The following is a 16,027-nucleotide window of genomic DNA, read 5'->3' as shown; positions in this document are numbered from 1 at the left end:
TGGTCTCGGCAGGAAAATGTTCTCGACATGATGAGAGTAATAACACAGGGCCCTCGCTTGAAACGGCGTTTAATTTGGGGATTAAGCAAATAAAGTCATTATGTGGGGGCTGCTATTCAGTGGAGAGGTGATTTGCTGTAATTCGCTTTCATCTGTATGAAATGAACTAAAAAGTTGTATTTTTCCCCCTGAAATAACAGATAATGTTTCCTATCTTCTTTAATGATAGGAGAACACAGGCTTGTGTGTGTTGTTGCTGTTATGCCAATAAGCCGGGATATTGCTTGTACACTGTTTTTAATCAAATGTGCAGTCAAAATGATAAGCTACATTCTCTGAAATTATTTAGTTCTAATTACGAGCAGATGGGATGCTTTATTTGCACCTAGGGCGCCTGAGCAAAAGGAAATGCTGTGTGAACAAGAATAATTAAGAAGTTGAATAGTGTTTTTTGCGCTTAAATAATCTGCAGTTTCATGTTAATTAGCACTAATGTAATTATTTAATTACATTTATGAATTGGGGAACTTAAAAGCTGTTGTCTACAACACGGTGGTAAAATAGGTATGCCAAAATGACATGAGAAATTTGCATTGGAAGTTCTTTTAAAACATGAACCGCTGTCAAAATGTTTGGGATTTGTTTGCTGGCTTGTTTGTTTTGTTTTGCTTTTTATCTACCTGGTGTGTTAAATTTTTTTGGTGAGGCCGAGCTGACTTGGTAGAGTTTTGACAAATAGTAAAATTCATGGAATCTTCATATTACATATTAGCTCTTTGTTGAGGCCTTTCAAGTAGAGCAATGCACTAAGTGATCTATTGTAATAGAACTCAGAATTGCAATTTATTTATGCTCCTGGGTGAGTATATTTGTTTGTATACTTATGTGTAGTATAGAACCATACACTATGTATATGATATATAAATATATATATACATATATATAACATTAAAAGCAAAAAAATTATAATATAAATATAATTAAGATTTTATTTTAAATTAGTAAAATATTCATAATAATAAAATAATGCAAACGTTCCTAGATTCTCAAATACTTATATTCCTAAGTATTTGTAGAAAAGTTTTAAAAAATTCTTGAGTTATACTGGGCCTTTTACTTTTGGTCTTTATGACTCATAGAAAAAATTAGTTTTTTTTAGGATGTGAAGCAGGACAGATCTGAATTCTATTTTAACTTGGGCTTTTGTTTTGGTGGGACTACTTTTGCACACAAAATTAGCTCACACACAGAAATTGCACTTGTAATTGATTGCAACCAGAGAGGCTAATTGCAGACCCAATTAATTGACTCCAGTCCTTAGAATAAGGTGCAAAAGCCTTCTCTTCTTCAACAAATTATGGACCTGACCTGATATTATGTGGGAAATTTTGCTCTGCATTCTCCATTTTTTCCCAAAACTAGAAATAGAAACAAGACCCCCACTTTGCAATGTTGACGAGCACCAAGAAAGGAATTATAGATACAATTTCCACAAACTTCTTCTCTTCTGTACTCCCACCTCTGACTCTTCAAAACCCCAATGCAAATCAGCCCTGCAGAGAAGCCCGATAATTTTACTGAAGAAGTAAAATTATGAAAAGAATGGTCAGTAATCTGAACTGGATAATAAAAAAAATTAATGAAAATATCTTAAATTTTCAAAAGGGCTTGCTGACTACAAATGAAGTAGAAAAATAACCTGTTCAGAAATTATTAGAAAGCATTATTCTAAATCTGATATTAAACCTAGTTTTCTTCTAGATTACACAGACTCAGTTTAAATAAATGCATAATAAATCTGAAAATCTCCCCTATTGCCGTAACTTTTGTTTGTTAACAACATAATAACCCATTTTAAAGAAAAATGGCTAGTCGTGTCTTTTCCTAGAGATACGAACAAGCTCAGATATTTTTCTCAACTAAGCATTTAAAATGCCCCATTACACTGTTTCACACAAGAGTTATATTTGGGCTTTGATAAAATAGTATTTGTTTCTACAATCTGTACTTTAGGTTTTATAAATGGCTTGTGGAAATTAAATTAATTTTGAGTAACATTAAACTGTCATCTCATACCTATCCCATAGACATAATTCTCAAACTATACCATTAAAAAAAAAAGGATTATGGTATGTCTTTTTCTTGTGGGCCACTTCCCCTGGGAACACTTGACGAAGATTTCAGCCAGTCACAACATGGCTACTTTGTCCTGCACCAAGGACTTTCCTGTTTAATTCACGAAAATAGAAGTGGCTGAAAGTGAAGCATTTTTTTCTCTAAATACACGTCCCTCTCCCCCCTTCCCCATCTCCCATCTATTCAATACAGTAATTCTGTTTCGAGTTTAGGCAGCTTCAATAATAAAAATCTGTTGGTAGGAGTGAAAGGTCCAGGTAGGCATTTAATACAAGTTTCAGCCTTGTCCTCTTTCTCTCTTTCCATAGGAAATTTGCAATCAGTTCTGGTAATTAGCCCTGGAAATTATGACATCATGCCACTAGCCAACTGGGGCTGCGCTGATTTGTTTGAGCCCTAAAAATGAACTTTTAGTAGCTGATGACTGCCTAATTTATTGCAGTTGTAGGCATTCATGCAGTTTTGCACACACAGGAATAATTGCACTTTCCAAACCAAAAGGATGGCCTTTCAGGAACCTTTTTTTATTACTATTGATTTCAGAGAGGAAGTGGGGGGGGGAGAGAGAGAGAGAGAGAGAGAGAGAGAGAGAGAGAGAGAGAGAGAGAGATGATGATGAGAGAGAGACAGCAATGATGAGAGAGACTCATTGATTGGCTGCCTCCTGCGTGCCCTTACTGGGACTGAACCTGAAACCCGGGCATATGTCCTGACTGGGAATCGAACTGTGACCTCCTGGTTCATGAGTTGACGCTCAACCACTGAGCACACCAGCCGGGCTTAGGAACATTTTGACCACCAAATATGTATCATGTATTTTAAAATCTATGGCTTGATAATATGATCATAAAGACAGTTACACATTGCGAAGTAACCTCTTTGAACGGAGGAGTGATGAAACACAATTGACATATATTTTGGGTAATATTCCTAGATGTAACAGAGAGCTTAGCTATTTTTAACCAACAGGAGAGGTGGGATCCTGTTGATTAATTGTACAAAGAAACTAATCACTTTGTAATTTTATCAGATTATAAAAAGTCATTCTTTCTAGATTATATAGGCTGATCTCTTAATTAGATAGTTCATATTTTTATCATTTTTATTAATGAAATATAATTATAGCAAAATAATCTACTATGGTTCATATCAGGAATAGAATACTAGGGTCTATTTTAAGCAAAATCTATCAGTCAAATAAGAAAGAACTGCAACAAAGAATTCTAATTCCTCTAGAAAAGCAGAGGTCCAAACAAAACCTGCAAGCTAATCTGCTTCCAGTTTCGTTGGCCAAGTTATGTCCCCCACTTTTAATTTAACCCCTGTGCATCTTTATTGCAGTGCATCACTTGGTGCTACACTTAAACTCAGTGGCATTTTAAAATAAGATGACATTAAATGAGATGTGCCAAGTATGGGGCTCAGATGCCGTGAGCAGGTATATGAGGCCGCTGCCGGCCAATTACACCCCCAGTGTTGGGTTTCCTCCCCCACTTCTCTTCCTCCTTTAAAATAAAAACAAGGGATATCCTGAGATGGGATTTTCTCTTTTCTGTATGTAATTTTTTTTTCATTGCTAAATGATTTAACGTCATCTCATTCCCCCCTCTCCGCTTTATTTCAGCAAATTATCCTTAGGGCTAACACAACTAGTGGTCTCCAAGGTACTCCATTCTAAAACATTACGGATCCTGCTGTTGTGAAAAACAACATTTTCTGCTGTTCTATGCCGTCACAAATACCTAAAAGATAGAAAACTTACTTGTGTGCACAACTGTCCGGACCCTGAATGCTCCTGAGAGGGTGGCTTCCTAACTCTACTCCCTTCCTCCAGAAGATAAGAACTTGCGCTCACCTTCATTTGTGAGCAGGGCCAGGGTAGAGGAACACAGCCAAGAGTGTTAGATCTGAAATCACGTTTTTACTGCGCCTCCAAGCACACTGGCACCTTTCTACCTTCTCATTTTTAAGGTGACAAGTCAAAGACAAGATACACTCTGTTCCTTTCCACCTCGGGGCTGGGAAATCAGGACTTTCAATCAGATCTTTGCAGTCTTCAACATGTATTTTGGCAAGTAGTATGGAATCCATAGTTTAGCTGTGGGGTTGCCATATTAATTCCCGAGACAGATGTACTGCCAAGATCTCCCAGACAGCATTTCCCAGAAACATCTAGGTCTTTTGGGATCAGGAACAAAGTACACTTAACTTTCACGTTTATTTATAGCCCAAATTAAAATGAAAACATATTTGTATTCATCCATGTTGTATTCATCCAAGTAAGCCAACTCAACAGTCATCCGCTGATTAGATCAGCGTTGGCCCTGTGACCCTGTAATATTAAATTACCCAGTTGGTCCTGAGCTGTCTCATGTTATACCACGAAATACAGAAACAGCATTAAACTGGTTGTCAATTGACTAGCCCCTGGGCTTTCTAGGAAATGAATTAACATTAAGATATGCTTGCCTGGCCCTAGCCAGTTTGGCTCAGCAGATAAAGCATCGGCCCATGGACTGAAGGGTCCCGGGTTCGATTCTGGTCAAGGGCACGTACCTCGGTTGCAGGCTCGATCCCTCGCCCTGATTGGGGAGCATGTGGAAGGCATCCAATCAATGTCTGTTTCTCTCTCTCTGTCTCCCCCCCCTCCCTTCCACTCTTTCTAAAAATCAGTGAGAAAATATCCTCAGGTGAGGATTAACAACAAAAAGATATGCTCTACCAGCCACAGTCGCTCAGTGGTTGGGCATCAACCTATGAACCAGGAAGTCACAGTTCAATTCTCCTTTGGCTCAATCCCCAGTAAGGGACATGCAGAAGGCAGCCAATTGATAATTCTCTCTTATCATTGATGTTTCTGTCTGTCTCTCCCTCTCTCTTCCTCTCTGAAATCAATAAAAACATATTTTTCTAAAAAGGTATGCTCTAAAAAGAGTCTTACAAATACTAAGATAAAGCTATGATTTTCATCATCTTCATTCTCATAAAAATATTAAAATAATTGTTCAGCAGTTCTCCAACTTATACTTGTGTTGATTACTGAGGACACTCCAGGGTGTTGGTTTAAGTAGGTTATATCTCTAGATACTCACCATATTAGAAAATAAAACTGATTAACTTAAAAATGTTTATTTTAAAATAGTAATAAATAAATCCATCACTAATTTTAACCTAAATAACATAATTTTATTTTTTCTTTAAAAGTTTATTTTCCATTCCAAAACAAAAAAAATAGAATGGCATACGTCGGCAAGTTAGCAAATCTCTTAATAGAACATATTTGAGTTCTTAGATATATTTCTGTATTCAGTCTATTGCAATCTGTTGTTTTGGTTGAAGCATATGAAGAAAACCTGGCCCTACACAGATAAGTATTTGGAAAAGGGAATAATATGTTTTTTAGAGCCTTTTCAGATAATTGTGTACATTCTTCTTTGATTTTATACCAAAATTCAACAATAATAATTCTTAAGTGTTAGTTGCAATGTGAAATCTAAAATCACATCAATAAACTTTTTGTGTTTTATGAGACAATAAGGTTGAAAAAGGCAAATACCATCTTGGTATCATTTTGAAAATAGTTTGACCATACAGACCTCCCGAAAGGGTCCCCAGACCACACTTTGAGAATCACTGACTTCTGTTGCATGCAATGCGTGTCAGCCACTGACAAAAAGTTTAAACAAAGGAAAGTCCTCATCCTTTTGAAAAGAAGGTCTTCAGAACCACACTGAATCCATTTGGCAGGTTTGGTTTGAGAACGTTTTTAAAACTCTAAAAATATTCAAGTACCTCCTGTGCTTTCTACATCCTCATCACAAAATTCCCAAACCCTCCTCACCACCTCCCAAAACACAACTCTCAGCTTTATTTTCAACAAACTGGCACTGGATGTCTATACATATATAAGTGTCCCTCCAACCGTCTGACTGGTTGCTATGACACACACTGACCACCAGGGGGGAAGATGCTCAATGCAGGAGCTGCTGTGACATGTACTGGCCATTTACAAAGAAACAGCACTCTGGACCTGGTGCTGACAAAGCAACACTCAGTTTCCCCCAAGTGGGACACAGGCCCCACCACCACCCTGGAGCAACAGCCCACCAAATTGCAGCCAATGCTGCCAAGACCCCATGGTGCAAAGTGTGGCCCACAGCCCAGCCCAGAAACAGTGGCTGTGGGCGCTGGGTAATGATGTAACGTAGCAACACCCAGTTTCCTCTCCCTAGCCACTAGCCTCCTTGGAGTTTCTTTAGCCCAGGAACATGACTTGCTTTATAGCCAGGTGGAAACATTTTACACTGTAACCAAATGTCTATGAAGCATTTTCACATGCCTCATCTCACTTGATCCTCACAGAAGTCCTGGAGTAGGTAGATAGGAGACTTGGTAGAATCCTATTTTCTTTTCATTAGCTGGAAAACGGAGATTTAGAAAGTTTAGAAACTTGACCCAACTGAAAAGAAGTAAGAAATAATAGACCTTGAAAATGACTTCAGGTTTTTTCACTGCGCAGAATATAGTCAAACACTGCTGCAGTTAAATATTTTACCCTTTGTTCTCCCTGCATGATCTACAATAATAATCTGCTTCATGTTGATATTTTCTGCTGTGTTGCTGACAATTACCTGAAAGGGAAGTTGGGGTGCTTCACTGGGCTGGAAATAGTCTAGCTAAGTCAGAAAGCAGGTCTAATTAAGCAAGTTTATTCTATCCTATCTAATAATAGACAAACATGGTAATTAACCATACCTCCGCTAGGCTTCCCATTGGCTAATCAGCAGGATATGCAAATTAACTGCCAACAAAGATGGCGGCCAGCAGCCACACAGCTGAAGCGAACAGGAGGCTTGCTTGCTCCAGTGATGGAGGAAGCCAGGTTCCCTGCCTGCCTCGGCCTGCTCTAAGCTCCACTGTAAGTAACAAAGTTGCAATTATAGACGCTAAACAAGTTCCAGATACCTGTTTTCAGCCAGCTTCGGCTTCAGAGCTTAGAGTGTCAGTGACGGCAACAATGTTTCAATTATAGAAGCTAAACAAACCCAGATACCTGCTTTCAGCCAGCCAAGCCTCAGAGCTGGAGCCGGGCCTCAGAGCTGGAGCCGGCTCACAGCTCCAGTGACAGCTATAGAAGGTAAATAAATCCCAGAATTTAAAAAAGAAAAGAAAAAAAGGATAGGCTGGGAGCTTCAGTCACCCACCAGCCTGAAAACGGCCCTCAGGCCCTCACCCAGACTGGCCAGGCACCCCAGTGGGGACTCCCACCCTGAAGGGGGTGTGACCAGATGCAAACAGCCATCAGCCCGTCATCCAGACTGGCCAGGCACCCAAGCAGAACCCCCACCCTGATCCGGGACACCATTCAGGGCAAACCAGCCGGCCCCCACCCGTGCACCAGGCCTCTATCCTATATAGTAAAAGGGTAATATGCAAACTGACCCTAACAGCAGAAAGACTGGGATTGACTGGTCACTATGACACACACTGACCACCAGGGGGCAGACGCTCAATGCAGGAGCTGCCCCCTGGTAGTCAATGCGCTCTCACAGGGGGGAGCTCTGCTCAGCCACAAGCCAGGCTGATGGCTGCCAGTACAGCGGTGGTGGTGGGAACCCCTCCTCCCTCCTCAGCAGTGCTAAGGTCTGCTCCCCGCTGGCAAGTGGGCATCTCCCGAGGGCTGCCGGGCTGCCAGAGGGATGTCAGATTACCATCTAAGTCCAATCCCCCGGGAAGCAGGCCTAAGCCAGCAAGTGGTCATAGCCCGAGGGGTCCCAGACTGCGAGAGGGCACAGGCCGGGCTGAGGGACCCCTCCTCCCCCCCGAGTGCACAAATTTTTGTGCACCAGGCCTCTAGTCCTATCTAATAAAAGAGAAAAATGGTAATTGGCGTACGACGATACCCTTTTCATTGGCTAATCAGGGCTATATGCAAATTAACTGCCAACTATGATTGGCAGTTAACTGCCAACTAAGATTGGCAGTTAACTGCCAACAAGATGGCGGTTAATTTGCATATGTAGGCACAATGCAGGGAGGCGAAAGGGAAAGCAGGAAGAAGCCCCCTGCCACTGACAGTGATCAGAAACCCAGGGGGGAGCTAAGAGCTGGGGGGCAGGGCAAAGGGCCTTTGCCCTGCCCCCCAGCCATGATCGGAGAATCAGGTGCCTTTGCCACCCTGGCCAGTGATAGCAGGAAGTAGGGGTGGAGCCAGCGATGGGAGCTGGGCACGGTCGAAGCTGGCAGTCCCGGGAGCTAGGGGTCCCTTGCCTGGGCCTAAAGCAAAGCCCACAATCGCGGGGCCGCTGCAGCTGTGGATCTCCGCTGCCCGGGCCGGACGCCTCTGCCGGAGGCCTCAGGCCTGGTCAAGGGGCCGATCTGGTGATTGGTGATCGGAGGGTGATGAGGGTCAACTCCTCTGGCTGAGGCATCAGGCCTGGGTGGGGGGCGGAGCCGGGGATTGGGGGGATATGATGGTCCCCTTGCCCAGGCCTGAAGCCTGGGTCAGAGGCGTCAGGCTTGGGCGGGGGGTGGAGCAAGCGATCAGAGGGAGATGGGGATTCCCTGCCCAGGCATTATTCCTGGGCCAGAGGCCTCAGGCCTGGGCGGGGGCCAGAGCCAGTGATCAGGGGGAGATGGGGGTCCCCTGTCCAAGCCTGACACCTCTGGTGGAGGTGTCAGGCCTGGGCAAGGGGCTGATCAGGCGATCGGAGGGTGATGGGGGTCTACGCCTCTGGCCGAGGCATCAGGCCTGGGCTGGGGGCAGAACCAGTGATGGGGGGAAATGAGGGTCCCCTACCCAGGCCTGACGCCTCTGTCAGAGGCGTCAGGCCTGGGCAAGGGGCCGATCCTGCGATTGGAGGGTGATGGGGGTCAATGCCTGAGGGCTCCCAGTATGTGAGAGGGGGCAGGCTGGGCTGAGGGACACTCCCCCCCCCCCCACACACACACCCAGTGCACGAATTTCGTGCACCGGGCCCCTAGTATATATATATAAAAGGCTAAGTTGACTTGCACATGTGCGATACATAAAAAGCTCTTGCTAGTACCAATCGCGTGTGTGTGTTTTGGGATCTGTCATTGCCGATCGTGAATTTGGTTGACTCTTCTATTATAGAGAAAGAGCAAATAGCAATATTAAAATATTTCTTCTAATTAATTTCCTTTCAGTATGCACAAATCCGTGTCCTGGGCCATGAATACTATGTAAATAACCCAAATGGGCCTCTCTCTTGCTACATCTTATTTCCTATCTCAGTATCTTGTCCTTTCACACTTGCACAACTAATTAAAAGCTGGGTATAACCATAATGTCCAGATCACATTTCTTTAGATTACTGTAATATGTTGACATGTAATCAATTGTGAAGTATGGCACATGTTCCCCTAAATTTTTACTTTAGAATACCGAAGTTGACTAATGATAATTTTTTCAATGAATTGGAGCAATTCAAGATCATCTCTGTGATAATGGTGCTCTTGCTGAGCTGGCAGTATGCTTTCTTGAGTGGACGAGAGAGGGATGGAGCTACTGTTGCTTCTGTACTGCGTATGCCTAGCAGTGTGTGATCCATTTGAACATCTCCCATCATGTGTTTCAAAATGGGGAAAAGGTTGAGACTACTGCTTCAGTCCCTCATATTGAGGCATGGTTGACTGCCATCTCAGGCCAGGGCGATCAGATGAATGAGAATTACCTAGTAACTGGAAGTCAGTTTTAAACCCCTTCGCTGCCTTAGGTACCATGACAAGGAATAGGACTTGGAGACAAAAGAAACTAGAAGTCAACCACAGGGTAATGAGCAGGTGTTCAAAAATATTTGATCCTACTACAGGGGCAGGGGCCTGTCACAGAGCCATGCATAGTCCTAAGAGAGCTTAGTCACTGAGTGTGGCCTTGGTTTCTGTGAAGGAAAAGCCAGTCCCAGCACAGCTAGCTTACTGCTTGCAAAGAGTCAGTTAGCATCATCTGATAGGAGTTTGTATGGGGGTGAGGGTGGGAATGGGAAAAAAGATGAAGGTAGAAATGAAGATGGATAAATGACAGCCAGTATGAGCATAATTGAACTATTGATGAGTATTCTTGGTTCAATAGAGGACCAAAGTACTTGGATAACTTTAGAGAGGCAGCTTGTGGGTATCCTTCTTTGATGTAAAGTAGAGGCATAACTTTTTGAAAAAAGATGGAATACTCTATCAAACTAGGAATATTTTGCAGGTGATGAGGATGGCCATAAGGAAAGAGGCTGAGTTCCCTCTGTAGTGATAAGGAGGAGAGAGTGCCCCTGTAGGCTAGTGTTTTAAATGTTTTTAATTGATTTTTAGAGAGAGAGGAAAGGAGAAGGAGAGAGAGAAACATTAATGAGAGAGAAATATCAACTGCTTGCCTCCTGCACGCCTCCTACTGGGGATCAAGACCGCAATCTGGGCATGTGCCCTGACCAGGAACCAAACTGGTGACCTCTTAGTTTTCTCAACCACTGAACCACACCGGCCAGGCCACTGTTGTTTTATTGTATGCAGATGAGGACCTAGAAAAACTACAGAGCCCACTGACCATTCTTTGAATTTCCTAGAAATTCTTCAGATCAGGGAACCCAATTTTAAAAGAGTTGAAAGGAGGAGAGGAAATGATGAGAACACATGGCAGAAAGGGCTAGGAATTTCAGATTCTTTGACTAGGATCTCGATACACATTTCATTCATTCATTTGACTGGGGATATCTCACTGTCTCTGTTTTAATGGAACTTGCAGTCTGTTTACAGGAGCCGGAGTAGTGCAGGGGAGAGGAGAGACGTACAACCAATAAACCAGCAAGCAAAGAAACATACAATGACAACATGAGAAAAGGATAGCAGAGAAAGGGTGCAAGAGAGTGACTGTGAGGGAAGACTGAGAATCTTAGAAAAGGGTGTTCCGACACACTTGACAGCGATGAGGGCTTATCAGCTGCATAAGCGAGAAGAACTGTACTTTGATAGCTCAAATATAATTTTATGTTTGTAAGAGTAAGGTTTGTAAAAATGAGGTTCCTTTTGAAAATTGCAGCCTGGCTCAGCTGAAGTAAAGAAAGAAAATATAATAACAGCAACAACAACACTTATCTAATGCTTATTATGAGTTCTTATTGGGGATTTTGGCCCTTCCTCATCTTTCAGTTAGAGTGAAAGAGAAGCAAGATATCTGAGAGGTGATGCATACAGGAGGGTAAGGGAAGGTAGAAAGTCATATTGGTTTGCTATCGCCTTGTAACAAGTTACTACAAGCTTAGTGGCTTAAAACAATCCAAGTTTATTACCTTACAGTTCTGTAGTTCAGAAGCCCGAAAGGCTAAGATCAAGGTGTCGGCAGGCTGTGTTTCTTTCTGGAGGGTTCTATGAGATCTATGAGATAATCCGTTTCCTTATCCTTTCCAGCTTTTAGAAGCCACCCACAAAGGAATTAACAAGAAAAGCCCTTGGCCCCTTCCTCCATCTTCAGAGCCAGCAACATTGCAGCTCTCGGTGCCTTTCTTCTGCAGTCACATCTCTAACTCTACTCTTCTTCCTCTCTCTGTCTTCCACTTTTAAGAACCCTTGATGACATTGGGCCCAGCCAATCTCCTTATTTTAATGTCAGCTGATTAGCAGCCTTCATTCCATTTGCAACTTTATTTCCCCTTTACCATGTAGCCTAACGTATTCACAGACTCCAGGGATGGGGACAAGAACATCTTTGAAGGGTCATTCTTCCGCCCATTACAAAATTGGAAATAAGTCTTAAGAGTGGCAAAGGCTCTTTGTCCCTTCTGTAGTTCTCTGCTCACACTTGGAGAGTCTTGTTTTCTCTATTTTATGTAACCACATTTGTCACAGGAGCTAAATCTGTGGTATCTGAACTGTATAATAACTTGTAGGTTTATGCAACCTTGGACAAGAGACAAGGCACTTCCCCTGAGCTTCCCCATCTATAACATGGCGGGGTAGGAGGAGTGGGCTCTCAAAACTCCCCCAGCGTTTCTAGTCTGACCTTTGAAGTATCCCATCTTTGTAGATTATATTCCAAACTGTGATGGTTCATTGCCACTGGAACTGCTGAAGTTCCCAAAGCCAGAGCAGCCTTGCTGATAGTTTCCTGGTTAAGTCTCTGTTGTATTTAATATATGCCATCAGCATTAATGAGGTCTTTTCACCTAGGAATCATCTACTTTGTGGATATACAAAACATGAGAATAAATCTGATTTTTTTAAAAATTGACTCCCAACATCCGCTCTGCCAATGGCACTGTGCATTGCATTGCGTCTTGCCCAAGTAGAGTGGTCTGTTGCAACATACACAGAACTTGTTGTTGCTCTTATAAGCTTTGGAAGTGCACATACCTCACAACATTAAAATACCTATGTCTGCCCAGCACCTTACACTTTGCAAAATGTTTTCATATCTGTTACTTCATATGATCTTCTATAACAATGTTCTGAGATTGTTAATATGCAGTTCTTTAAAATGGGTGTATTTGTAGGTTTAACGGAGTAACCAGTTCTATCATACCCCGTAATTCTGTGTAGATACTTTATATGCATCCTTGATCAGTGGTAACAGAGGTACTAAATACTTTGTTGGAAAACTAACTTCAAGCACTTGATTGAAACAGATATATTCATTCCTGTGCTGCAGGAAGTGACCGGACAGCCTTTATATTTTAAATTGGACGGCATCTTAATGAGACATCACACTGCCTTTTATCTTTACTTTCGAAAAGAAATGTGTCCATGGAATGCTCTCAGGCACTTTTCTTAATAGCACCTTATTTCTTTAGGCATTTTTTTCTGCCTTCTTATAGTTTCGATATATGTTATTCATAATGCCACTTTCTAAACATTTATTCAGATTATACATATGCAAAATCCCAAGTTACAATATTGCAACCACACACCAAGACAGCATTGTTTGTAGCTGTCTATATTAATTTTCATATTCCATGGAATGGCTCCCCAAATTATTTTAGAATTTAATAATTTTTCAAAAATAATTCCAACAACCCATTTGGCTTTCTGCCTCTTTAGTTTATCTGCATAAAGCCAAAGGGAGGCTTTCAGAGGAATTGTAAACTCATTTAATTTCCAGACGTCGTCTAGTGTTTAAACACTGACATCAAAGCAAGGAGCCAATTATCTGAGTTCATTTGATCTGAAGCCCTGTTGCCTGAATTGCTATAGTTTTCCTTTCGCTGAAAAGGAAGTCTGTGCCATCTCAAAGATGCAGTATTTAAAATCACTTTATCTATGGCAGTTTAACTTGAAACATGTGTTTGGGCTCACTAACCACAAGGAGGCATTGAAGCATTTCTTCAAAATGTGAAAAGCAATTTTATTGAGAAAAAAAAAAAATGAGTTGCACCTACAGTTGTTGAATTTTGTGTAAGCCATTATACCTGATTGTGAGCATGCATGCCTTTAAAGTTCATGTTTTCACACACTTATATTTTTAACCCTGACGTATTAGCAGGAAGTGTTGTTGCTGCTGTCTGTTGCTGTGGAAGATTTTTGGACAATAGTAACCCACGTCGGTTTTCCTTCTGCTCTGTTTCCACTGGACACGAAGGCAGCCGGCAGGACTTTCGTTAGCACTGATAAAATACTGCACTGACCGCAAGAACCTTTATTGCCCTTTAAAGGTTAAAAGTCCTTTTGACTGTGTGAGCAGAAGCATGTTTCTTTCACGTAAAGACATATTCCTGACAGCAAGAGGTTTCTCTTGAAATCTGTGTGTCAGTTTAGACTAACCCTGGGACACATATTCAAAATGCCCCATAGGAGGCATAAGTTAAAAAGCCAAAATTGTGTGTGTGCGTGTTTTAACCTGAGCATAATTTTTTACATGTTGTTTTGAACATTCATGTTAAATGTCAGAAAATTTCCCCATGTTTTCTTAACCCTGATTCCCAGCAGCTTGGCCGGTATTGAAAAATACAAACCTCTGTCTGTTGCAGAAAGTGCTGCTTCGCACATCTCCCGGAATAATGCTTACTCCCCTGGGAAGCGAGGACCTCACTCTGGGGAGTGAGGCTGTTTCTGCAAGATGCTCCAGAGAAAATTCTTCCCTGGAAATGTGAACGGTGACATTTGGAATCCTGGGTGTGCCATGTTGCCATCCTGATTCGCTCTTTCTGGGTTTTGACACCTTGTTTGCCTTTTAGGTTATACCCAGCCTGTGCGACAAAATATTGACAACTTCGACACTCAACAGAACATGCAGTTGGGGCGGCTGTGTGACATCATAGGTACCGTAAATACTTTTACACAAATGACTCTTTGGAATGTTTATCAGTGGATGGGGATAAAATGCTTTTGAGGGGGTTTCTTTTGTTTGTTTTTGCTTTTTTTCTCTCTCTCTCTCTATAAGTAAAAGGCTCCGATTTCTCATTTACTTGCAGGGCAATTGAATGTTTTGTTTTAAAGAACAGATTTATAGTGAAGTCAACTTGAATTTAAAAAATGACATCTTTAACCAATTTTCTTGGGTAGTTTTCTAAATTCTCTTTGCTGCAGGTTTGGATAAGGATTTCTCTCCTATAGCCCCATATCTTCTTCATTTTTTAATTCTTGCAGGGAGTGAAATAACCATGTTTGTGCCAATATTCTCTATTATATTATCTGGGGAATGAGTGGAAGGTGGTATCAGAAATTAAAAGCATTGTGTCTTCATTGTAAGAATAAGAGGGAAATGAGGATAAATTTTTAAAAGATTTTATCTAATATATAGCATCTAGTTATTAGAAAACAGAGGATGCCTAATAGAGGAAATTCTTAAGTACAAACCTTGAGTGATAGATACACCTTTGTAAAAGTCAAGTTCCAATACTGATTTGGTCAGTTCCAAATCAGACACCACCTGGAGCCAGGAGCGACGGGTACAAGAATTTGACTGATACCATTCAAAGCTAGGGTGCTGGCCAGGCTTAAAGAATAAAGGCTGCAAAGACCAAGCAATAACAGTGAAGCAGTTTGGGATGTACTAGCCAAAATTCAGGGTTAAACAAAAACTAGGTTTTTATTAGTTACCAAATAAAAACTTCTTCGTTTTGTTAAAAATATAATTGCTTTGGCCCTTATTTAAGCAAAACAAAGAAGGATTTTAAATTATCAATGACCAACTCAGCTGGCTCCCTGGAAAGACATACTTTACATGCTTCACATATATTTCAGCATCATTATTATTTTATAAATGCCATTTAGTAACAAAAATACATCAGTACTTGAAATTTACAGTGTCCTAAAATAATAATAGTGTAATTGCTTTAATCTATTATCTAGGCACTCATATTGTTTTTCAGCCTTACAAAAATAAATTTAATGACTTGAGATTGATTTGTTAGTGCTGAGCTATTGCAACTAAAAACCTGACCGGGTGGAAACCACTGAAGTGCAGCAGAGGGCAGACTTTGCTCTAATTTATTTGAATTAATTTTTTTCTTAGCTTTTCATATAGCACAAACCATCGCCAAAGAATTTCTTTACAAGAGATTCTCATTATTAGAAAAGACTTGAAAGTATTAAACTTCTGTTTTAAATAATTCAATAATTCCGTGTAGGTCTACCTGCAATGGGAAATATTGCTAATGGACATTTCTGAGAGATTATGAACCAAATGCCTTTTCTTGCTACACTATCTTCATGACACAGCAAGGCAATCCTAAAACCTCTCGAGGAGTAGTTAGACAAGGTACTTGATTGTGACATAAGAAACTAAGAAAATTAGCAACAATCTTGTGGAAGAATAAATTATTATCTTTTAAATTCTATTTTTATGTTATATTAGTTTCAGGTGTACAACTCAGTGATGAGACATTTATATATCTTGTGAAGGGATCACCCTGCTAATTCTAGTACTCATCTGACACCATGCATATTA

At 41.1% G+C, this 16,027-nt stretch overlaps 1 protein-coding gene across 1 annotated transcript in view; it reads left to right on the top strand.

The window, feature by feature from the left end:
* IQCH (IQ motif containing H) overlaps positions 1 to 16,027 on the top strand; it is a 198,818-nt gene that overhangs the window by 96,964 nt on the left and 85,827 nt on the right. Inside the window, exon 12 of the mRNA XM_059697431.1 lies at positions 14,313 to 14,396. Within this exon, the coding sequence (XP_059553414.1) occupies positions 14,313 to 14,396 (84 nt within the window). The remainder of the gene's footprint in view (positions 1 to 14,312; positions 14,397 to 16,027) is intronic.

Source organism: Myotis daubentonii, chromosome 1, assembly GCF_963259705.1.
Source record: "Myotis daubentonii chromosome 1, mMyoDau2.1, whole genome shotgun sequence".
In the NCBI taxonomy this organism is placed as follows: domain Eukaryota; kingdom Metazoa; phylum Chordata; class Mammalia; order Chiroptera; family Vespertilionidae; genus Myotis; species Myotis daubentonii.
Note: the sequence above shows the minus strand (reverse complement) of the source record. Positions and strands in the feature narration are given on the sequence as shown.